At 36.4% G+C, this 27,179-nt stretch overlaps 1 protein-coding gene across 1 annotated transcript in view; it reads right to left on the bottom strand.

Annotated features, from left to right (window-relative positions):
- Positions 1-26,803, bottom strand: part of LOC131876693 (uncharacterized) — a 40,305-nt gene extending 13,502 nt beyond the window's left edge. Inside the window, exon 1 of the mRNA XM_059222149.1 lies at positions 26,455-26,803. Coding sequence (XP_059078132.1) covers positions 26,455-26,803 — 349 coding nt within the window. The remainder of the gene's footprint in view (positions 1-26,454) is intronic.
- Positions 26,804-27,179: the final 376 nt, after the last annotated feature.

Here is a 27,179-nt window from a genome sequence, read left to right on the forward strand (position 1 = left end):
ACCTTTGCACTGGTAGTCAGAATTGAGGCAGTCAAACTTTTATTGGCTTTTGTAGCACACAAGAACTATAAAGTATATCAAATGGATGTTAAATGTGCATTTCTGAATGGAGATCTTGAAGAAGAAGTTTATATTGAACAACCTGATGGATTTTCTTTGACAGATAACAAAGACATGGTTTGCAGGTTAAGGAAAGCTTTATATGGACTAAAACAAGCTCCTAGAGCTTGGTATGCTAGATTGGACAAATATCTTTTGAAGCTTGGATACACTAAAGGTAATGTTGACAACAATCTATACTACAAAGTGACTAATGATGACATCTTGGTTATTGAAGTTTTTGTTGATGATATAATCTTTGGAGGAGAAGATGGATTGTGTAAAGACTTTTCTAACAAAATGCAACAAGAATTTGAATTGTCTATGATTGGGGAGATAAAATTCTTTTTAGGATTGCAGATTTCACAAACTAATAAAGGTATATTCCTATGTCAATCTAAGTACTTGAAGGAATTACTAAATAAATTTGGCATGGAAAACTCTAAACTGGTAAGCACACCTATGACTACAACTAATAAATTATCTTTGAAGGATGAATCAACACCTGCTAATCCAACTAGATACAAGTCTATAATAGGAGGTTTACTGTATTTGACACAAACAAGACCTAATATTATGAATGCAGTATGTATTGTTTCAATATTTCAGAGTAATCCTAAAGAAAATCATGAATCAGCAGTGAAAAGGATTTTCTGGTACCTACAAGGCACTACAAATCTTGGTTTATGGTATCCTAGAGATGAAAATTTTGATTTATGTGCATACACAGATTCTAATTGGGTAGGAGATGTAGATGACAGAAAAAGAACCATCGGCGGAGCATTTTTTCTTGGTAGCAGACTAATTTCATGGTTGAGCAAGAAGCAAAGCTGTACAAGTCTATCAGCAACAACTAATTGTACACAGGTATTATGGATCAAACAAATGTTGAAGGACATAAAGGTAAAATGCAAGGAACCTATAAATATTTACTGTGATAATATGGCAGCAATTGATATATCAAAGAACCCAGTATTTCACTCTAAGACTAAACATGTTTCTATCAAATTCAATTTTCTAAAAGAGAATGTTGAAGAGTGAAATTGGTTTATGTGAATACTAAAGAGAAAATTGCAGATATTTTTACTAAGCCTTTGCCTAAGGAGACTTTTGAATATCTCAAAGAGAAACTTGGAGTCCTACCCTCACCGGTAGAGACTTAGACAGTTGATGTTTGTCATCAACTGACAGAATTAACAGAGAAATCTTTTATTCCAACTCTAATGAGGAGAGCTACTTCTCAGAGGGAGTAGTTGGTATTTTGTATTTGAATCTGGTTTTTGTATTGCTTTGACATTTGATGTCAAAGGGGGAGAGATATTATGAACAAATATTTGTGGGGAGAGATATCTTCGGGGAGAGATTATTCCTAGGGGAGAGACATTATGTATTTTGATTTCTAGTTAATGATCTCTTTGGGAGATTCTTAGTTTTTGGTTTTTGGCATTTCTGTTTTGACACTTTGATGGTTTTTCCATCTTGTGTTGCCATCAATGCCAAAGGGGGAGATTGTTGGTATTTTGGATATGTTGATATGGTTTTGTCATTGATGTCAACACCTGTCATCACTTGTCAACACTTATCAGCACTTGGAGATCTTTGTTTTGTTCACCGGCAAGTTAGAGACTTATGCACAGTCACCGGTATTTGGTTCACCGACACTTGGAATGACTTGGAGACTACTTGATTATGTCAAAGATATTATTTGATCACTTGGTTTTGGTGATTTGGTTATTGGTTTATTCAGGTTTGCATATTTGCTGTTACTAGCAAATAGGTCCAGGACATACACTGATAGGCATATCTATTCCAAATCAGCACGACACATTATGGAGATGATTTATTATTATTTTAAATGCATTGAGCCAACATCATGCATCGGATATCGATTTATTTGTAATTAATTTTATTGTAATATCTTTTAGTGAGTCGACCTATTCAATTGGTCTTAGGTTATGGTATAAATGTAAAATCTCATTTGTGAGATTGATATGCGATTGGAAAAAGGATTGTAATAGGGTATATATGAAAATAAGCAAAGTTATACATGCAGACATCATTCGAAGGTTGAAGGAAGGTTTTTGTGAAGGTAATTAGAACTAAACTGGTACTAAATCCAGCATATGAAGATGTTATTTTAAGCAGTACATTATCATTGGATTTAACCATCCAATTGTAGTCAGTGTGACTCTCATTTTGTGATTGAGTAGTGAGCTCTAGGCAGCTGGCCTTTCTGTATGTGCAGAATCCATATTGTACACACATACTATCTGTAGTAGTATCATTTGATTGTGGGTAAGGCTTCCCACCATGGTTTTTCCCCTTACAGGGTTTCCACGTAGAAATATTTGTGTTATGTGTTGTGGATGTTATTATCTTTCTGATTCATGCATTAATCTTTACCGACACTGCAATTAACTGATAAACTGTGTACCAGGATAAAGTTTGGTTTACTAGTATTAAGCATTAAGTTTTGGTTAAGTTAATTTTGGCTGAATTTATTGGACAACTGATTCAGCCCCCCCTCTCAGTTGCCTCCGAGACCTAACATAAAGATCCTTAGCATCCTATATGACTAGCTACATGGATTATTCTAACTTCAAAAGCATCTTGAATAGATCCTCGCTGCCAACAAGCCTTGAGAGCTTCGACAAGGTTATAGACTGTAATATCTCAAATATTGCTCCATTGCCAATAGGCATTCATAGCCCTGATGGAGTTACTTGTATGTTCCCATAGTCAAGCTTTTTATCGCATTTGTATGCATGATATTTCAGTTATATATCATTGCTTTTTTGCCTTAAGATGGATATTTGGCATAGCTCTTTTTCGTTTTATTTTTTTGCCTTGACTTGTAAGTAATGAAACATACTTGGGTATGACAATTACAGTGGTGCTGAAGTAGAATTTTAGATTTTTCACTAGTCATATGATCAACTAGGTGTCTCAAGTGAATTAGAGATTTATTGTGTTTGAGATATAGCAATTGATAGATTGCGGGTTAACAAGTCTCAAATAGTGAAATCACTCCCCAACCATAAGTAAAGCGTCATAAGAGGGTAATTTTGAAAATGAATGACCTTAGAACCTCAAAGAATTCATGTCTGAATATCTAAGAAGGGAGATGACCCTTGTTTCTCTTGAATGCAAACGGATGATAAACTTGAACAATTGCCTTGTTTTATTGATACTGCTATGTGAAAATACCGAAACTTTTGATAATGTGATGCATTTGAAAAAGAAATTATATGTAAAGTAGTATTTTGAATGATATGATATGCAATGCGGAAAGTAAAACCTAAACTACACAGCCCTTAGGTATAATATCATTTAAGGTGCATGTTGTTCATAGGGTCAAAGAGTGGATCTCCCTCTATGGTAGCCAAATTTTATGCTCCATTGCCTATAACCCTTGTTATGATGAAAGGACCTAGCCAGTTAGGTTTGAATTTCCCTGGCCTTTCTCATTCCATTAGGTTCCTTTGGTTCTCTTTAAGTACTAGATCTCCCACTTGAAAAGTTCATGGGTGGACTCTTTTATTATAACTTCGTCTCAGTCTGTTTTGATATCTTTGTAGATGATTGAACGTTGTTTGTCTTTTTTAATCAAGGGTCTCGAGTTCTTGTAACCTTTCTATCCTTTGGTCTTCCTTTGATATGATGTTCTATAAGTAAACTCTTAGAGATGATATTTCTATTTCAATGGCGAGTATTGCTTCTGTACCATAGACCAATGAATATGGTGTTGCTCCTATAGGTGTGCGGACTCCTGTTCTATAAGCCCAAAGAGCGGGATTTAACTAGAGATGCCAGTCCTGTCCTGTGTCAGTGACAACTTTCTTAAGAATTTTTAGTATTATTTTATTTGTAGCCTCTACTTGTCCATTACTTTGTGGATAATATGGTGTGGCAAATCTCTGTTGTATGTGAAATTTGTCACACAATTCTTTCACTTCTTGGTTTTGAATGGACATCCATTATCTGTCATGAAGCACATTGGAACTCCGTATCTGCATATAATGTAGTGGAGTTTGAATTTTGATATCTACTTTCTAGTGGTGTATGTAAGAGGAATTTCCTCAACCCATTTGGTAAATTACTCAGTGGCTGTTAAGATGAACTTGTGCCCATTGGAAGAAGTAGGGTTGATTTTACCCACTAGATCTAATCCCCATTGTGAAAATGGCCATGGTGATGTAATGGGTTGAAGATATTATGCTGGTGCATGAATGAGGTCTCCATGCATTTGGCATTGTTTACACTTTTGTACATACTTGTAAGCGTCCTTTTCCATAGTTGGCTAGTAATAACCTATTCTCAATAATTTCTTTGACAATGATGGACCACTTTGGTGAGCCCCACAAATTCCATCATGGACTTCCTTTAAAGAAAGATGTGCTTCATTCTCATCCAGACATCGAAGAAGAGTTCCATCAAAACCATTTCTATACAAAGTATTAGCTATAATGGTGTATCTAGATACCTGCCTAATAAAGGTCTTCTTTTGATTTCTAGATAGATCCGGTGACATGTATTGGGTGTGTAAATATGTATATATTTAATTGTACCAAGGTGATTCTGGACCCACAATTGCACATATATGTTCTGCTGAAGGAGTCACATAAGCCAGTAGAATCAACTGTTCTATGATAAACTCAAACTTAGTTTCATTAGCAGGCATATTCAGAAGAGATCCTATGGTGGCCATTGCACCTACTGCCTTGTTTTGTATTCTTGGGATCTATTCAAAGGTGAGTTTTCTGAAATTCTCTTTGTAATCTTCCACTATCATCTTATAAGGCATGAGTTTGTCATCCTTTGTGTTATAATCATCATTGGCCTAGTTTACAATCAATTGTGAATCCCCATAGACCTGTAATTCTTGTATTCTCTATTGTATAGCTATACGAAGTCCTATGAGCAGAGCTTCAAATTCAACTATATTGTTTGTGCATGGAAAATTTATCCTAAATGATTTAGGTATAGAATCCCCTTGAGGAGTAATGAAGAGAATTATTGCTCTAGACCCATGACTTGTATATGACCCGTAAAAGTATAATTTCCATATTGGAGATGTTGTCAATGTAAACACTGATTCATCTGGAAAGTCTATGAGCAGTGGGTGACTATCTTGTAAAGGAGCCTCTGCTAACTGATCTCCTATAGCTTATCCTTTAATGGCCTTTTGACTATGTATTCTACGTCAAACTCACTCAAGATCATGACCCACTTAGCCAATCGCCCGGTCGATGTTGCTCTACTCAATAGGTACTTGAGTGGATCAAAGCGTGCAATGAGTTGTGCCTTATGACTTAGCATGTAATGTCTGAGATTTTGAGATGCAAAGATTACTGCTAAGCATGCTTTGTCTATAGGAGTATAATTAAGCTCACAACCAATTAGAGTCCTACTTATGTAATAAATGACTCTTTCTTTTCCTTGGTCATCATGCTGTTCCAATAGAGCTCCCAAAGCTGAGTTTGTTGCTGATATGTATAACAATAGAGGTTTTCCTGGAGTAGGCGATACTAACACTGGTGTGTTTCCAAGATAATCTTTTAGAACTTGGAAAGCTTCCTGGCATTTTTCTGTCCATTTAAAAGTAACTCCTTTCCTAAGTAAATGCTGGAATGGGTGACACTTATCTACCAACTGTGCTATGAATCTCCTTATGAACTGTAGTCTTCCCTGTAACCCTCTGAGATGTTTAAGTGTTGATGGAGGTTGCATATTAATGATTGCCTTGACCTTGGTAGGATCTACTTCAATTCCTCTGTTTGATTATATGAACCCTAATAGTTTACTTGCTGTTACACCAAACACACACTTCTTTGGGTTTAATCTGACATTATACTACTCCAATCGATCAAATATCTATGCAAGGACTGTGAGGTGACCTTCTCTTGTTTGTGATTTAGCCAATATGTCATCCATATAATCTTCCATTATATTGTGGATCATGTCATGAAACAACATTGTCATAGCTCTCTGGTATGTTGCTCTGACATTTTTAAGACCAAATGGCATCACATTCTAGCAGTATGTTCCCCATGGGCATGTAAAGGTCATTTTATGTTGATCTTCTGGTGCAATTTTAATCTGGTTATACCCTGAGAAACCATCCATTAAGTGTAAGGAAGTTAAGTAGCGGAAACAACTTCCTACACTAACCTTGAGAGGAGGGTAATACAAAACTTCTTCAGATCGTTACAACAGTTACAGAAAATAGAAATAGATATAATAGCATTCATACCACAACACAATGATTTACGTGGGGAAAACCCTTTCGGGAGAAAAACCCCACCCTCCAAAAGCAGCTCAATATTTTATTCAGCAATCAAAAATAGATTACAAAATACTTGCAGAGCAAGCTCTTCGCAGGAGTAGCACTAATCAGAGATTCAGAGGCAACTCAATAGCCATAAGACTCTTACACACAACCTCTATCTCACACACCTCATAAATAGGAGATACAATACAAGAAACCATCAAACGGTATTACAAAACCATGGGCTAAAACCACCCAATAAGGTGTAGCCGACCTTATCTCCCTTCTATGACATGTTAAAGCACACATCAACACGTGTCGCTCCCTTTTACATCTCATTTATGTATCCGATACAAATTATTTTTCCTATTTCAGGAGTACAAACTTTCGGAGGCCATAACTTGAGAACCGGGTGTCCGATTGACGAACCGTTTGAAGCACCGGAAAGCTCGCGAAGTGCTCTATCACCTCGTAACCCGCTTCACTAGTTACGGCCACTTTTCAGGGTGTTTCGGAGCCTCTAAAGTCCCCAAAATTAAGTTTAAACATTTTATTGCACCCCTCCAAGATGAAAACTTTAATATTTTCAAAACTAGCTGTGACCTTGCGACGCAACTTTACCGAAATGCTTATCTAACCAACCAGAAGCTTCAGGGAGAGTTTCGCACCATTTCGTGCTCAAATGAAAACTTACTATAAATAGTAACCTCACATAAATGCAAGGTTGAGACACCATTTTTCCCAACAAATCTCCCACTTGTCGAACACCTTGCATGAGCGGAAGGGAATGTCAACACAATGAATCAATTGCTAGGGGCCATAAGGCCCATAGACTCTGAACACCATCTAAACTTCTCTGTGCTCACAGCCTTAGTTAAAGCATCTGCAACATTCATCAAAGTTTCCACCTTAACCAGCTTCACCCTACCATCTTCGACCATATCTCTAACAAAATGATACTGAACATCAATATGTTTGGTCCGGGCATGAAATGTCGGGTTCTTAGCTAGGCTAATTGCACTCTGACTGTCACAGTAAATTGTCACTGTACCTTGTTTTATTCCAATATCCGAACATAGTCTCTTAAGCCAAATGGCCTCTTTACAAGCATGAGTAGCTGCCATATACTCTGCTTCAGTAGTGGATAGAGCAACCACAGCCTGTCGCTTACTCATCCAACTAATTGCACCACCAAACAAAGTAAACACATAAGCACTGGTGGATCTTCTTCTATCAATATCACCTGCCCAATCTGAATCCACATAACCATGGATATCAAGGGAAGTCATGTCTCCAACTGAATTACCATGATAACACAAAGAATACTCTGAAGTACCCTTCAAATATCTGAAGACTCTTTTGACTGCATCCCAATGAACTCTACCAGGATTAGACATATATCTAGAAAGTACTCCCACTGCTTGGGCAATGTCTGGTCTAGTACAGACCATAGCATACATCAAGCTTCCAACCGCACTCTGGTAAGGCACTCTGCTCATGTCTTCCATCTCCAATGGGGATGTAGGACAATCTGAAATGGATAGTTTCATTCCAACTGTAAAAGGAACACTCAATGGTCTACAATTCTGCATGTTGAACCTCTGTAACACTGAATTCACATACTTACTCTGGCCTAGCCATAGCTTTCTGTTCACCCTATCTCTTCTAATTTCCATCCCAAGAATGTGCTTTGCTGCACCAAGATCTTTCATTTCAAATTTAGCAGCGAGCTGAGACTTCAGTTCTGAAATCATACCTTTCCCTTTACCAATGAATAACATATCATCAACATACAATGCAATGAATAAGAAATGATCACCATAAGATTTATAATAAACACAGTGATCTGATTTAGAACGTTCAAATCCCAAACTCAACACATATGTATCAAATTTCTGGTACCACATCCTAGGACTTTGTTTGAGGCCATACAAAGATTTCTTCAATTTACAGACCAAATTACTTTTGCCTTTCACCACATAGTGCTCCGGCTGTGTCATATAAATATCTTCCTCCAAATCACCATGAAGGAAAGCAGTTTTCACATCCATTTGCTCAACCTCTAAATCATAAGCAGTAGCAATAGAAAGCAAAAATCTAATGGATGTCATTTTTGCAATAGGAGAAAATATCTCACCGTAATCAACACCCTCAACCTGAGAGTAGCCTTTTGCAACCAACCTTGCTTTATACTTCTCAATGCTTCCATCTGAACCAATCTTTTTCTTGAACACCCATTTACAACCAACAGGTTTTCGTCCTTCAGGCAATGGTACAAGATCCCATGTATCATTCTTTTTCAAAGCTGCCATTTCTTCCTCCATAGCAATCTTCCAGGATTCTGCATCATTCATACCTAATGCCTCTTCTACAGATTTCGGTTCATCCACACTAGTATTCAAAGCAAAAATACATCTCCAATCATCAGGTGAATACCTTTCAGGTGGTTGTCTATGTCTTGTAGACCTTCGAACAAGCTGAGTTGGAGGTTCTTCCTCTTCTTCTGAAGATTCAGAGCTAGACGAGCTCTCCTCAAATTCTTGCCTATCTAGGGGTCTCGATTCAACTCTTTCAGGTGTAGAAGGAAGTTGAATCACATCTTCCTTTTTAGTCTGTTCTGGCTGCAGTGTAATAGAAGGAGACTTAATTTCTCTAAAAATAACACTTCTACTGTGAATTACCTTTTGTGCAACAGGGTCCCAAAGCTTGTATCCTTTCACACCATAACTATACCCGATGAAGATACATTTCACAGCCTTGTTCTCCAACTTTGTTCACTTCTCCTTTGGCACATGTGCATATGCCTCGCAACCAAAAACTCTAAGATGTCTCAATGAAGGCTTGTGACCTGACCATGCTTCCATAGGTGTTTTATCAACAAGAGCTGATGTAGGAGACCTGTTAATCAGGTAGCAAGTAGTGGCAATAGCTTCAGCCCAAAACTTTTGTTCGAGACCAGCACCACTCAACATACTCCTAGCCTTCTCCATCAGTGTCCTGTTCATTCTTTCTGCAACTCCATTCTGCTGTGGAGAATACGGAGTTGTCTTATGCCTGTTAATTCCACAGTCTTTACAGAATCTATCAAAATCATTAGAGCAAAACTCACCGCCATTATCAGTTCTCAAACATTTTATTTTCTTTCCAGTCTGCAACTCAACCATTGCTTTAAATTCTTTAAAATGACTAAAAACTTCAGATTTACTCTTTAGAAAATATACCCATGTCCTTCTATTAAAATCATCAATAAATGAAACATAATATGTGGATTTTCCAATCGAAGAGACATCTACTGGACCAAACACATCAGAATGGATAAGATCCAAAACACCACAAGTTTTATGAGAACTCGAGTAAAACTGAACGCGGTTTTGTTTTCCATAAATGCAATGCTCACAGAAATCAAAGTCAAGATTACAATCATTCAAACCTTCAACAAGATTTTTATTTTTCAAGGTCCTTAGACCCTTTTCTCCAATGTGGCCAAGTCTCTGGTGCCATAACATAGTCTTCTCTGCAGGTAACTTTGCTTCAGACGAAAGAGCACCCTTAGGTACCCAAAAACCATTTCCATCTGCTGAAGGTGAAACCTTCAAATCTTCTAGTGAAGTATCCGCAAATTTGCTTTTTACAGAAGTGCTATTACATTCAACAGTGTATGCTTCAAGCTTATACAAAGTGCCAAACCTGACACCTTTAGCAACTACCATAGCACCCTTAATCATCTTACATTCTGCTTCAGAAAAAACTACCTGCACACCTGCATCTATCAGTTTGCTCACAGATAACAGGTTTCATTTTAATCCAGGGATATGCAGCACACCATTAATCCTTTTTATTCTACCATCAAAAAACCTGATTCTAACTTTACCTCGACCAACAATGTCTAGTTGTGAATCATCACCCAAGTACACCTTACCTCCATTAAATCCTTCATATTCAGAAAACCAATCTCTATTGGAAGTCATATGAAAATATGCACCTGAGTCAATTAGCCAGGCATCATTACCTGCATGAGTCACCAAAGCCGCAATAAATGCATCGCCATCTTCCTTGTCGGACTCAGAATCAGAATCGAACTTTTTCTTTTTCTTCTTCTTTTCTTCTTTGCAGTCCTTACGGATGTGACCCGGTTTACCGCAATTCCAGCAAATGACTTTGGACTTTCCAGGAGATTTCGATCTCCCTTTGGATTTGGACTTGCCGCACTTCTCATTCTTCTTGCCTTTCTCCTTAGGTCTTCCACGAACGGTTAGGGCTTCCTTTGAACTGATGGATACCTTCCTTCGCATCTCTTCACCGAGCAGGGCACCCACCACGTCTTCAGATTTCAAAACAACAGAAGTACTACCGATAGCCATAACAAGAGAATCCCACGAATCAGGCAAAGAACAAAGCAAGATCTGACATTTCTCCTCCTCATCCATCTTAACACCGACGGATACTAATTGAGCCACAATCATATTGAATGCTTCTAGGTGGTCTGCAATTCGTCCACCCTCTTCCATCTTCAAGGAATACAATTTCTTTCTTAAGAAAATTTGATTTAATAAAGATTTCACTTAATACATCTCACCAAGCTTAGTCCATAGCTTCTTTGCAGAGTTTTCTTCATGGACATTGATTAGAACAGAGTCTGCCAGGCACAGTCTGATTAGACCCTTGGCTTTTCGGTCCATAACATCATACTGAGCTATTGCAGTAGGATCTGAGGGTCTTTGGACATTCGCATCAACAGCATCCCAAAGATCTCGATCTATTAGCAGATCTTCCATCTTCAGCTTCCACATCTCAAAATTACTTCCATTAAATTTCTCCACCTCTATTCTCCCTGACGAACTCGCCATCTGAAAATTCCTGCAACAAGATCAAAAAGTGTCTTCTGCACAAGCTCCCACTCAAATCTGGATTAGTTCAAAAAACCCAACTGCCCACAATTGAAACCAAAGGTGATCAGGCTCTAATACCACTTGTAAGGAAGTTAAGTAGCGGAAACAACTTCCTACATTAACCTTGAGAGGAGGGTAATGCAAAACTTCTTCAGATCGTTACAACAGTTACAGAAAATAGAAATAGATATAATAGCATTCATACCACAACACAATGATTTACGTGGGGAAAACCCTTTCGGGAGAAAAACCCCACCCTCCAAAAGCAGCTCAATATTTTATTCAGCAATCAAAAACAGATTACAAAATACTTGCAGAGCAAGCTCTTCGCAGGAGTAGCACTAATCAGAGATTCAGAGGCAACTCAATAGCCATAAGACTCTTACACACAACCTCTATCTCACACACCTCATAAATAGGAGATACAATACAAGAAACCATCAAACGGTATTACAAAACCATGGGCTAAAACCACCCAATAAGGTGTAGCCGACCTTATCTCCCTTCTATGACATGTTAAAGCACACATCAACACGTGTCGCTCCCTTTTACAGCTCATTTATGTATCCGATACGAATTATTTTTCCTATTTCAGGAGTACAAACTTCCGGAGGCCATAACTTGAGAACCGGGTGTCCGATTGACAAACCGTTTGAAGCGCTGGAAAGCTCGCGGAGTGCTCTATCACCTCGTAACCCGCTTCACCGGTTATGGCCACTTTTCAGGGTGTTTCTAAGCCTCTAAACTCCCCAAAATTAAGTTTAAACATTTTATTGCACCCCTCCAAGATGAAAACTTTAATATCTTCAAAACTAGCTGTGACCTTGCGACGCAACTTTACCGAAATGCTTATCTAACCAACCAGAACCTTCAGGGAGAGTTTCGCACCATTTCGTGCTCAAATGAAAACTTACTATAAATAGTAACCTCACATAAATGCAAGGTTGAGACACCATTTTTCCCAACATTAAGGATAGCATTTCATTTCCAGTTGTCAGGTCAACTATCATGTCGATATTGGGTAGCGGGAAGTCATCCTTAGGACAAGCTTTATTTAGATCTCGGAAGTCAATACAAATTCTTATTCCTCATGTGGGCTTAGTCACAGGTACCAGGTTGGATATCCATTCTGCATTATCAATAGGTCCAATGAAACCTACATCCAACAACTTTTGTAGTTATATTTTAACCAGTAGTGTAATACTTGGATGCATTTTTCTCAATTTTTGCTTGTAAGGTTTTACTCTTGGTATCAGAGGTAAATGATGCAACACTAATTCAGAGTCTAAGCCTAACATATCTGAATAGGACCAAGCAAATTTGATATGTCATTTCTTGAAAAAAAGAATGAATCTATCTTTTTCTTCTTTTCTTAGTGATTTTTCCAGATGAATGTTGTGTGTAACCTCCCCTTTTGCTATGTTTACTTCTTCTATTTCCTCCTTAAGTAATGTTGAACTTTCTCTTTCAATAGGAAGGTTACCCAACTTACTCTTTCCATTATGGGTAGTTTGATCCTTATCTTCTGTTGTAGAAGTACTTTCTTCTCCAAAGTATGCCATTCTATCCAGGTCTATAGAAAACCCTGCTTTATGGTCACCTTGTGGAAATCCCTCTTTGACTCCGAGAAATTCTGTAATTGCTTCATCATTTTCAAACCAATCCAGCATTGGTTTTCCTTCTTGCCCCCAATCAATCAAGTGTGAATGTAGTAGGGGTAAATCATTACTCCCTTCTTTAGTAGACTCTGATAACATGAAGACTTGATTGTTTAAATGACTTTGTGTATTATCATCATCTATAAGCTTTATTTGATACCTTAACATTATACTTTCTGGTGGGTTGGAATCATGGAGTTATAAGAACTTGTAGTCATGAGAGTCTGTCTCACTTCACTATATGTTTCATCATGTGAGCTATCATCACTTATTTTTTCTTGTTCCTGCCTTTGACTCTGGTGTAGATTGACTGGTCTTTTGTGTACAGTAGTTACCCTTTTTAAGCTTGGTATAAGCCTTTGCAATCTTTCTTCATCCAATTCATTTGGTTGAGCCTCAATTATTTATCATGGTAGAAGTAGTGACAATAACCATGGATGAGATTCAGGTGGTGGTGGTAAAGCTACATTTATTGCTACATTAGCCTGTACTATTGTGTCAATAATTGCATCATTTTGTAACTCAGTACTGGGTTCTTGCAGGAGTTTTCTCATGTCTTCTCCATCTAATTCTGCACTAGGTGATGTGGGTACCTGATTACTTGTTTGAGATGAAGATGGAATCACTTGCATGGACAAATCCCTTTGTGGTATGTAGTATGACGACTTGCTTGGTTGATTTAATATATCAAGGGTACGTTGTCTTGCTTCTGTGATATGTTGTACATGCTTATATCCCAATCCTTGATTCCTTAGATTATCATTAGGAACAATAGGCTCTAGCCTTCCTTGTTTCTATAACCCTAGGCCTATGGTACCATCATATCCATGTCTCTGAAGCATTTTGAATCCATTTCCATACTGATTTGTGGGTATTCTAGGTATTATCATATGATCTTCTTCTCTATCTATCCAGTGGTTAATATCTTCATTCAAGGAGTCTGTGTATCTAACAATTTCTTTTCCTTTGTCTTGTTTTTGCACTGTAGTGTGAGGCTTCCCAAAGGACTTAGGAGAAAGAGACAACTATCTCCCACTTAAAGTATTTGCAATAGAGTTCTCTCCACAACCCATATCTTTTATTTGTAAGGAGGATGTTGTAGGCATATCCTTTTTTGTTTCTGTGATTTTTAATGCCTCCAGTTGTGTAGTGAGAGGTGTTGCCTGATTGATAGGTACTTGATTATCTACACTTTCTTTCAAGTAATTGCAATGTTGGAAGGGATTTGGATCACCCCTTATGGTGATTTCAATACCATTGTATGGGAATTTGACGCACTAATGAAATGTGGATGGTACTGCTTGCATGGTGTGGATCAATGGATGACCCAATAACATGTTATATCCCAGTTCTCTATCCAAGATTTGAAAAGTGACCTCTGTTGTTATGGGTCCCACTTGTATGAGTAATGTTACAATTCCTTTTGATGGACGTTCTTCATCATCATATGCCTTGATGTTTATCCTCTTGGAAGAATCAATGTGAAGTTCAAAATATCCTAGTGCCTTAATCAGTTTTAAAGTACAATTGTTGAGACTAGCTCCTCCATCTATGAGTACTCTTCTGATTCTTCTCTTATGAATGTAAGCTTCTAGATGTAGTGGGTCACTATGAAGTAGTTTATCACTAGGAATATCTTGTTCTGTGAATGCAATATGTGTGCCTTGTGTCAAATTGCCTACCATAGTCTGGAAGGCATTTTCATCTATATCCTTGTCCATTACTGAATCTTGAAGTGCTTTATCCAATATAGCTCCGTGAGTAGGTGAAATATGCAAAAGTTCAAATAATGATATTTGTGCTAGAGTTTTCTTAAGTTGTTCAACAACATTGTAGGTCCCTACTGCTTGTGGATGATTTGGTGGTATCCCTTGTAAAGTTACCTTTGATCTGCAAGTAACAACTCCACAGTCTCTATCTGTGGGAGTTATGGTGATTGTAGCGACTGTATCGTTGACTTACAAGATTTTTCTGTATCATAGGCTATTTTATCAAGATTTATGTTGAATCCCTCTTCATAGTCTTTATGTGTATGTTTGATATCCATGATGTGTTCTATGAGTTCATCTTCAAACCAACCTGAGTGAGATGGTTGATCATGCCCCCAGTCTTTGAGACAAAGATTTTGTCATCATCATACTTTGGTGCCTCTGATATCATGCAAATTTGGTTATCATCTATGTGAGTGTCTTGATATTTCTCATCTTGATTAAGTGTTTCTTGTGAATCATTACTTGCTATATCTCTTGAGCTAATGGCATGAATAGTGTAGTCATATGAGACTTTTGTGTAGTTAGCTGTATTGTCTTGGGTACCTGATGTGGTAGCTTTCCCTTTGTCATGCTTAACAAAAGGATCCTTAAAAATTGTATGATTTGTGTTTGTTGAGGTTTTATCAGTATCAATTGTGATGTCTCCTTGGTCTATCATATCTTGGACCAAGTTTTTCAATTTGTAACAACTTGATATTTTGTGACCTTTAGTCCATGATAATCACAGAAATCATTATCGTTCCACCGTGTGGGTTTGAAAGGACCTAGTTCGTATACTCTGACTTTAGGTAGAGTGATCATGTTTGTCTATGTTAACTTTTTGAGCACTGACTCAATAGGTCCTCCTAGAGGTGTATAATTTCTTCTTGGAGCATTTACCCTGGGGTATCTTGTGTTTATGTTTTGTGTAGCATTTACATTTGTGGAGGTTGTGTTGTTCCCTATATGTGGATTAGATGACTGAGTCATTCCCAAAGATAAAACAGGTTGAGTTCTGTTTATTGTTCTGGCATCTACAATACCATCATTGGTCACATTTTTGTTTTTCGACCAAAAATTAGATTTGTCATTGTTGTTGGTGTTGCCATACTTAATAAGACCTTGTTATATTAGTCCCTTCTCACATTTGAGATCTTTTTCCGTGATTTGTTTGAATGTGGTTAAACATTGCATTTGTATCGGATATTTAATCTTGGGAATCAAGTTTTCTATGAACATATCTACTTGTTCTATTTTTGGGATAAGTGTCTTGCACCTCCTATAGAGAGCCCTCCATCATTGTATGAAGCATGCAAATGTTTCATTCTTATATTGTTTAGTGGCACACAAGTCCATCAAAGTAACCGGGGTGTCAATGTTGTGCGAGAAGTTTGCAATAAATTGTTCAACTAATTCTCCCCATGATGTGATGGTTGGTGGTAAATGTGAAAACCACTCTAAAGCTGAACCTCCCAAACTTTTAGGAAATAGTCTCATTAGATAAGTATCTTCTAAGGTGACCTCTATACATGCCATAAAAAATTCTCTGATATGATCTCTAGGATCACCCTTCCCTCGATATCTATCAAATTTAAGCATTTCAAAATGTTGTGGGAAAGGTGGCATGTATAATGTGTGATCGAATGGATAAGGATGTAAGTCCTGAATAGTGTAGCTCTTTTTATCGTTACCAGTTTGCATGGTCATCATTTGTTGTTGTAAATTTTGTATTTGTTGTGTTTGAATATTTGTTTGTGTCAAAGGTATACCTTGTGTTTGTGTATGTCCCACAAAAGGATTTGTGGTTGCATAACTAGGAGGTTGTTGGAAGGTACCAAGATTATAAATTTGTGTGTTGTGTGTTCCACTAGGTACTGTGAAATAGGTGATATGTGAACCCATGTTTGGTTGAGTTGTACTTGTTGTATTGGCAAGACCTAGATTTGCATTTTGATGACTATATGTTGATCCTATAGAATAGGAAAGTGGAGGTTGATTTGCACTTGTTGCTTGTGTTTAAATAGGTGTTGAGACACTTGATATTATTGGTATGCTTTGTGATGGTATACTAGCATTGATCTCCAAGGATGACACACTTGTTTGAAAGTTTGCATTTGTGTTGACATTTGTTTGGATAGGTACATTTTGAGGAAAAATGGAGGTCGTTGCTTGTATTTGTGTCAAGGGTGGTGTTTGATTGTTATCTTGACCTAAAGTTTTTCCTGGTGGTAAGATCTTTGTGACATCAAAATCCTCAAGTAGTTTTGTCCCATTTTGTATTAACGAGAGATACTTGTCCCTATCACTATGTATAAGTGCATCTAGGATCATAAGGACATGCGGATCTTATTGAGCTGACTCAATTTCTTCTTTTGTTAGATGCTGCTGTAATTCATTTAGGGTAGACATTGTCTGAGTACTTGAGTGTTGACCCATTGACATTTCCATATTCCAAGTAGGGTTTACAAATTGTGTGTTGTTCGGGTCCATTATGCCTTTCACTTTTTGTGACCTTGTGACAGGCATCTAAGACTACTAGATGAGGGTGGTTCTATGCAAGATGATGAATTAACACTAGACTATAGATGCAAATATGAGGTATGCAAGACTATACTAGACTCTCTATTGAGGATTTTGATGTGAGACCTGTTGAGCATTTCTAGATTTGTCTAACGCAAGTCTTTCCATTTCTTGACTAAGTTGTTCAGCCTCGATCTCTCTATCAATTCTACAAGAAATATTAGACTCAATGTTTATCTCATTTATGACTCCTATATATTGAGGTGCACTTCTTCTTAAGTCCTAAGCTAAGTTAGCTAGACCATCAATGATTTCTCATTGACCACCATTTGGAACTAGATAGGTTGCTCGAAGGGGAGCAAACCATCACCTGTGAGACCCATGAAGGCACATGCTATGAATTTATAACTGACAATGGACATAGACATATATGAGGTCCAGATGATGATGTATATGATAATGTAGGACTATGTAACTAATATGGATGATAATGCAAAAGACTGAGGATGAAAATGAGGACGTAAGTGGAACTATGCAAAAGACGTAGGACGATAATGAGGACGTAAGTGGGACTATGCAAAAGATGTTGGATGATAATGAGGATGTAAGTGGGACTATGCAAAAGATGTAGGATGATAACAAGGACGTAAGTGGGATTATGCAAAAGATGTAGGATGATAATGAGGATGTAAGTGAGACTATGCAAATGTAAAAGATTGCCTAGGGTCACAAGTATGTAAGGAATTTAAGTTTTTGGTTTCAAAATGTACTTTGTTTTTGGTAACTTCATGTATATGACAAGTTTTGTAGTTTTCTAAATTTGAAAACAATTACTAGGAGGTATGTATAGCTAACTGACTCAATTTTCATACAATCTCAGAAAATTAGGAGATACGTGGGATAGGGCCTGAAATAGCTCAAGGGACTGACTCAATACTGGTCTAGCACAATGATACATAAAAAATGATGGAGTACAATCTTAGGCTGGATAGTGGAAACTATTCAGTGAGGCCCTTATGAAATACTGAGACAAAATGAACAAATAGAGAGTCTGGCAGCACTGACTCCACTCCACGACACACACTTCTCAGGCATGCCAGTCTCTCTTACCCTGAAGATCTAAAGATCTTATAGCCAAGGGATTTCTATATCATAGTGTAAGGTACATGAAGGGTATCTATGGGGTACAATCCGCACTCCCAAAATCACTGAATGTAGGATTTTTGGCAACTAAATTTGTTCATAGTATTAGGTTTCGAGGGGTCCCGATCCAATGACGGATTCTCAGAGCAATCCACTTAAGACTTTAGTTTAGCTTATTGGTGCAGGGAAGGCCCCCACATACGTCAAATTCACTCAACACTCTAGCCACCTGACCAATATATTTATATAGCAGCTCAAAAAACCCACTTGAGAGTACGCTAGGAGAGATGATATCCCCAATGCATCCCAATTCAAAGTACCTCTATGGGGTGATGAAATCCCCAGTCAAAGATACCCCTCACTACGTAGAATAAAAAAAAAAGGATGTTGTTGTCACCTCCTTCCTTTCTCCCAAGACCCCGAAGGTAGGTGGAAAGTCAGTTAATGCAATAGTAGGTCCACCCCAAACATGATAAAAATTATTTACCTTAAGAAAAAGAAAAATGATTTAATCTAATGCAGCTTGATTCACGTTCATTTTATAGCCCCAAATTTAGGTGTTGAATACGCATGTGCATGTCCATTTTAAACACCAAATCAAAATATGAAAGCATACATGTCAATTTTAACCATTTATTTATTTTAAGAACCAAAAGACAATGTGTGAGATACATGCATGTGAATTTTAGCCCATGTTTATTTTAAGCACCAAACAATGAAGTGTGAGAATATCCAAGCATGTCCATTTTAACTGTTGTTGATTTTAAGCACCAAAAGATGAAGTGTTAGGTGATGCATGCAAAAATACTTATCTAATCCTTTCTGTAAATCTGCCATAGGCTATAAACAGGAGATTAGTAGTAAAATCTAACTAACAGAAAATATAAACTCAAAACTTGATAGAAGCGAATGCGTAACTTTACCTACGCGATTGTGTGATACTTACAGATCGAATGCGTAATTCTAACAGAGCGAATGCGTAATTCTGACAGAGCAGATGTGTGATGATACCTGATTGATTACGTAGCACTAACAGGTCGATTGCATGACAGACAGGCAGACAACAAAAAAAATAAATAAATAAAAGAAAACTAAACCCGATCAGAAACCTGCAAAACCAATTGGGAAGCCCTAGCCAAATCTCTAATCATCCATTCAATATTGATTAGATCATATTTCACTTGATAAAAAAGAACTAAGCTATTACATCTATCAAAGGCCAGTTGCTCTTCCGAATCTTGTATCAATTTTTATGCCTGGAGAACCTTTTGATAGCGTTTGGCTTCTCTTCTTTGTTGTTTCATCCTTCTTGCACCTGAAATCCTAAATTGTACTTTTCTTGCCATAAACTGTTATAATCAAATCATGAAATAGAAGCAATTTGATGCCAGATTAACCCAATTTTAGACAGAATTAGACAGATCAAATAACAAACAGAATAAAAAATTAAACAACAATTTTTCCTGTGAATGTGTAATCCAGAAAGGGCGATTGTGTGATCTGGGCAGAGCGATTGAATAACCCTGTTAGAGAGAATGCGTGACCTCGAGGGGTTGAATGTGTAGCATTGTCTATGTGATTGTGTGATGATGTAAGCATGATTGTATGATGGAAAATCTTGTCTCAAAATTCATGCAACCTGCAAAAAATTAAAAAATCCATACAATCTACAAAATCACACAGAAAATAGAGAAGGTTAATTAGCTGTTGTTCACGTCGGGTTCACCAAAATGTCATCTGTAAAATTCATCTTATTCAAATATCAAATATCAAATATCAATTAGAAACAAAGGGAAATCATGAATCCCTATCTAATCAAAGAATCTTAACAAACTAACAATGGAATAACACAATCAAGTAAATAGGAATCAAAATAATTCAAATCAAACTCCCTATTCCAAGCTTGCATATAGCTTCCATTGCTCTTCTCTTCTTTGTGGTATGATGGCTCTAAGATATTGCGCTGGTAACCTGCAAGTGACACAAAGATTCAAAGTTTGTGATTATTAAGAATGGAGATTGGATGCTCAATTTATAGATTTTTGGAGAAGATTGATTGAAAGGTGGAATAGATTGATCAAGAGGTGGAACTCAGGTGAGCTCACATGAAAATTGATAGTTGAACTGTTGATTGTAGGAGTGAAACTCAATAGATTGAATAGATTAATTGAGTTAACTGATTGAGAAAAAGTTGACTGAAGGAAGAAAAAGAATGATTGGAGGAAATAAAGAAGATGACAAAGAAAGCTTAATTTATAAAAAGCTAACTGAAAGATAGAAATAGAGACTGGAGAGATAAATGATTTAATTAATTAATTAATTTAGCATGTGCTTGCATTTAGATTTAGATTTTCAATTTAATCTTTGCATGATATTTAATTCAATTTAGTATTTGAATATATTTAGAACTTGACTTTGATTTTCAATTTGGTTTTTGAAATCATGCACATGTAATTGAATTTGGAAGAAATTAGAAGAAATAAGAAATTAAATAAAATTATAACTTACAGATTTGGAAATAGAAGAATTAATTAGTTAATTAAATAATTTAAAGAAACTATTTAATTATGCTAGAAATGGACTTTAATTAAATAATAAAGATGATTTAATTTAAAGGATTAAAATTATAATTAATTAAATAATAAATATTTAATTAATATTTAGAAGAGGGTTGAATGATTAGATGATTAGAGATAGAAATTTATAATTAATTTATTTAAATAACAAAGATTATTTAAATTGGGGAATTAATCAGAATTAATTAAATAATAAATATTTAATTAATATTTAGAAAATGGATAAAATGATAAAATGATGATAGAATAAGAAATAGAATAATTAGTAAGATTATGAGGAAATACGAAATAGAAGAATAAGACTAGTTAAATTAATTAAATAATTAAAGAATTATTTAATCAATTAGAGGAATAATTAGTACATGATCAATAAGACATTTTTAGGTGTCTACACAAAGCTTTATGCAGTTTGCATACCATATCCTTGTCTTGAGTCAATGCAAACCCATCCGATTGTTCAATATAAACCTCTTCTTCTAGGATTCCATTAAAAAATGCAGACTTAACATCCATTTGGCAAACCTTGAATCCTTTAAATGTTTAACATACAAGTAGCATTCTAACTCTTTCAAGTCTAGCAACCGGTGCAAAGGTTTCTCCATAATCTCCACCTTCTTCTTGTGCATAGCCTTTGTAAACTAGTCTTTCCTTGTTCCTAACCACTTCACCATCTTCATTTAGTTTGTTTCTAAACACCCACTTAGTGCCAATCACATTTTTATCAGCTGGGCTGGGTAAAGTGACCAAGTGTTGTTATTCTCTATTTGACCAAGCTCTTCATTCATACCCTTTATCTAATCATCATCCTTGAGAGATTCTCTTACTGTCTTTGGTTCAATTGTGGAAATTAGACAATCAATTTCTCTGATCTTTCTTCTTGTTTGTACTCTAGAATTCTTGTCACCAATTATCTGATTTGCTGAGTGATTCAACTTAACATATCTAGGTATAACCGGTTCCGGTATAGAAGTTTCTTCTTGTTCATCATCTTCATATTCTTCATCTATTGGTTGAGCAGTATCCTCCACACTGTTATGCTCAACATCAATCTGAATCTTTAGTTGAATGATCATTATCTTCTATTTCTCAACTGCATCAGACTTACTGGTATTGATGAATACTAAGAGGGAGGGGTGAATTACTATACCCAATAAGCTTAACAAACACTTAAGCAGTTTAACTATAGACTGGTGTAGCAGGTTAAAAAATAAACTGATTAGAACATTAACAAGCCAAATAGCAAATAAAGAATTCACCCACAAAAGTGCAATCACCATAACACAAGATGTTTTGACATGTAAAACCAAATGGGAAAACCCACGGTGAGTAAAACTCACAAGTCAAGTATCTGCAGAATAGTAACTAGACCGATTAACGTCTTACAATGTTCTTCACCAGAACAGATCCTGATAGGAATCTAGATCTTTGTTAGGAGATAAGTCCTATTAGAGACTACCATGTTAAAGGATTTCAGATTCACAACTGTGAACCACCTTGTTAGAGGATTTACAATAGGCTTGGCTGGGTCTACCCGGTTAAGGGTTTTAGACTTGTTGAAGATATTAGTAATCAACAAGTGAATGATCCAGATAGTAGCATAGAATGCTTGATTAGATCCTTGACAACTCCTTGTTAATGCATTCAAGAATTAATTCAGTCTTCTATGTTTTGCACTCTCAATATCAGTCACAAGATACCTTTTCTCGATCAGACCTAATCTTCTCTCAAAAACTTCACACACATCAACTTCACTTCTATATTGAAAACCCTAGACATGATGTCCTTATATAGGAACTTGATTTCATGTCGGTCCAATAAGATTAGACTACAATTTCCTAGGTATAGTGCATCTAGACACATTTGGTAATACAGTACAGAAACACCGCCATAGTATCGGTGGATGATAACTCATCACACATTACATGTATACCGGTTAACTAAATATATTGATCATCGGTTAACAAGTGAAGATTGGAAAACTGGAACATAGTGCTCTAATCAAAAGATTAACTACCGCTTGGGGACTTCGTTCAGCTTGAGATCTTCATACTGCTTGGGGTCTTTGGTCATACTAAGACCGGTAAACATTTTCTGCACAACACCGATAGTCTTCAACAAACAAAGACTATACATACAATACCGGTTAGAATAGCTACAGGTTGAGAATAATTCATACATCAAATAAGTGTGTGTCCATCAATGATAATCACAATTAAGCATCATCAAAATACCAAAAATCTCCCCCTTTGGCATTGATGACAACACTTAGGAAATTTTTTCACATCTAAGTGCTTTTGCAAAACAAAAATAGATGCCATACGCATAATTACTCCCTCTAAGCATATACACTACTCCCTTTGCAAAAATTACAAGTATGTGCAGGAATTTGTAATACTCACCAAAATTTTAAGATACACTAATCCCCCCTTGCCAACAATGAAAAAGTAATGCAAAATATTGCCATTTACATAATATAAAAATAGAGTATGTGTTCATTACAATAAAGAATAAAACTTCTCAAAAATAGATTTAAAGTTTTGCATGAAATTCTTCATGTCTGAAGACAATGACTCAAGAAGCGAGGCAGAAATTTCACTCTCGATCTTCATCTAGAAGGCTAATTCTTCCATCGCATCTATGGTGCTCAACTCCTATGTCACAGTGATAGCCTCTAAGTTCAGGAAGCACTTCTGAAGAACCTGCAATATTGGTAATAGGAGCAACTGAAGCTCCTGCAGATCTCAAGTCCGATTGCAAATCTCTGAGTCAAGCTTTGCAATTTGATGGTGATAATGATGAACAGTGTGTCCATAGGTTGTGAATAGATCATAGGGTAGTTTGAAGTTGCCGATGTACTTCTGTAACTCCATCTATAATAGTGTCTTTTATTTCAGAGCATCTTCACAAAATAGGTGAGGTTGGCAGATTTTACTCAAGAGTAGGTGACCTTCACCCATAGCTAAACTTATATCACCTTTTTGTTTAAGCAATTTTGCCTGGTCTTTATTCATGTGTTGTACTAAGGCAACTGCTTATGGACCTATATTAGGTCCTGGTTGATCTAGACTATGTACCGGCTTAATGTAGCATGTGGATTTGACCTCTCGATGTGTTTCCAGGATGTCTTATGAGTTCGATATTATTTGTTTGGTATAAGGCCGACATGTTTTGTAATTATATAATTGGTTTATTGTCTAGTGGTCGACCTATTTATTTATGGTCAAGGGTTTGTATATATATGATGTAAGATCTCATTGTAGATGATATCAGGATATAGGAAAGAGAAATGGGTATGTAATGTGCGAATAATGTAATATCATTCAGGTAGAGGATTTGGTCGATCATTAGAGATAGAATTGGATTTATGTAAGAGGATCTAGTCCTCTAGTATTGAGCTTGACAAGAATTGTATTCAGGCATAGGAGATGATATCTTTGTAGTTCATTCCTTCTTTCAGATTGTAATCTGGATTTCTATGTAGTCAGTGAGACTCTTTTTGTGATGAGCAGTGCAATCTAGGCTATTGGCCTTCGTACAAGTGCAGGCCCCTCAATTGTAATTCACATACTTACTGCAGAAGTATTATCTGACTATGGGTAGGATTCACACCATGGTTTTTCCCTTCATCGGGTTTTCCACATATAAATCTTGGTGTTATGTCAATGGTATTTATTCTTTGATTATTGTTTATGCTTAATTAATTTATCTTCTATTCTGATATTAATGTTTTGGGTTCTAGTATTAAATTTTAAATTGCTTATGGTTTCGGTAATTTGTGACAATTGATTCACCCCCCCCTCTTAGTTGTCTTCCGGTTATTTGAATTGTCTAACAACTTTTGTTGTAGACTAAGAAATGCAACTTTGTTTCTTACTGGTCCAAGATACCACTCTTCCTTGTAGAAAGAATGCACCACCGATTGTTCTCTTCAGGTCATCTACATTACCTACCCAATTAGCATCAGTGAATACCTACAAAGAGAAATTTTCTTTGTTTGGATACCATAATCCATAACTAATAATCCCTCTAAGATATCTGAAAAATTCTCTTCACTACCACTATGTGAGTCTCCTTAGGAGTTTTCTAAAATCTTGCCACAATACCAACTGCATGAGAAATATCTGCTATGAACAACATATTGCATTTTTCCAATCAAATATCTATACTTAGATTCATCTACTGGATCTGAATCATCTTGTTTTGATAATCTGTAACCTGTAACCATGGGAGCTCCAACCGGTTTAGAGTTTTCCATCCCAACATTTTCAGTACCTCCTTCACATACTTGGACTGACTGATAAAGATACCACCTTTCATTTTTTGTACCTGCAAACCAATGAAAAATTTAATCTCACCTATCAAAGACATCTCAAACTCCTTTTTCATCTCTTATGCAAAGTTTACTCATATCATCATCTCCTCCAAATATGATATCATCTACAAATACTTGTGCAATCAATAACTTATCTCCTTGTGTCTTCAAGTAAATATTGTTGTCCTCATTAGTTCTCTGAAATCCAATCTTTATCATATGTGAATTAATTCTCTCATACCAAGTCCTTGGAGCTTTCTTTAATCCATACAAAGCTTTATGCATTTTGCATACCATATCCTTGTCTTCAATCAATGCAAACCCATCCAGTTGTTCAATATAAACCTCTTCTTCTAGGATTCCATTCAAAAATTTAGACTTAACATCCATTTGGTAAACCTTGAATCCTTTAAATGCTGAAAATGCAAGTAGCATTCTAACTCCTTAAAGTCTAGCAACCGGTGCAAAGGTTTCTCCATAATATTCACCTTCTTCTTGTGCATATCCTTTGTAAACTAGTCTTTCCTTGTTCCTAACCACTTCACCATCTTCATTCAGGTTTTTTCTAAACACCCACTTAGTACCAATCATATTTTTATCAGTTGGTCTGGGGACGAGTGACCAAGTGTTGTTCTTCTCTATTTGATCAAGCTCTTCATTCATACCATTTATCCAATCATCATCCTTGAGTTCTTCTCTTATTGTCTTCGGTTCATTTATGGAAATCAAACAAGCACTTTTTCTGATCTTTCTTCTTGTTTGTACTCCATCATTTTTGTCAGCAATTATTTGATCGGTTGAGTGATTCAACTTTACATATCTAGGTATAACCGGTTTTGGTATAGAAGTTTCTTCCAATTAATCATCTTCATTTTCTTCATCTACCCGTTGAGCAGTATCCTCCATATTGTTCTCCTCAACATCTATTTGAATCTCTAGTTCAAAGATCACTATCTTATGTTTCTCAACTGCATCAGACTTGCTGGTATCATCGGATTTGTCAGAATACTCATCAACTTTTACATTGACACTTTCCACAATTTTCTTAGTTCTTTTATTAAAGCACTTGAATGCTTTGATCTTAGTTGAATACCCAAGGAAAGTTCCTTCACCACTCTTAGGATCAAACTTACCTGTATACTCATCTCTTTTTATGTAACACCTTCTGCCAAAGACTTTGAAATAACTGACATTAGGAGTATGACCATGCCATAATTCATAGGGTGTTTTATCATAACCTTTTTTAACCAATACCCAGTTCATTGTGTATACTGCAATGCTAAAAACTTCTCTAGAAAACATTTTAGGTACATCTCCTTGTATCAACATTGTTCTAGCTGCCTCAACTATAATTTGGTTCCTCCTTTCTGCAATTCCATTCTCCTGTGGTGTCCTTGGTGCGGACAGTTGTCTCTTCATTCCATGCTCATAACAGTATTTCACAAATTTTGTAGATATGAATTCTCCAACCCAGTCAGATCTCAGGCACTTAAGATTCTTACCAGTTTCTTTCTCCGCTAAGGATTTGAATGCCTTAAACTTGCTGAAAGCTTCAAACGTTTCCTTCAAGAATGTAACCCAAATCATTCTTGAGTAATCATCAGTAAATATCATGAAATTCCTGTCACCTTGAAAACTTCTAGTCCTCATAGGACCACATAAATCAGTGTGCACTAAATCTAAAATATTCTCAGAAGAAAATGATTTTCTCTTAAAGAAGAAGTAGTCATCTTACCCAACCGACATTCTTTACAATTCACATTGCCTGGTTTAACTAGTTGTGGCATACCTCTTACCATATTTGACTTGCTAACCTCAACCACATTATGAAAATTCACATGGAAAAATCTTCTATGCCATAACCAACTGTCTTCAACTTTAGCAACCAAACAAATGTTAACATTAGTATTTAGATGAAATAAGTTACCTTTTGTTTGTTTACTCATAGCAATCAGTTCTCCTT

The sequence above is a fragment of the Cryptomeria japonica genome, chromosome 6 (assembly GCF_030272615.1).
Source record: "Cryptomeria japonica chromosome 6, Sugi_1.0, whole genome shotgun sequence".
NCBI classification, from domain to species: domain Eukaryota; kingdom Viridiplantae; phylum Streptophyta; class Pinopsida; order Cupressales; family Cupressaceae; genus Cryptomeria; species Cryptomeria japonica.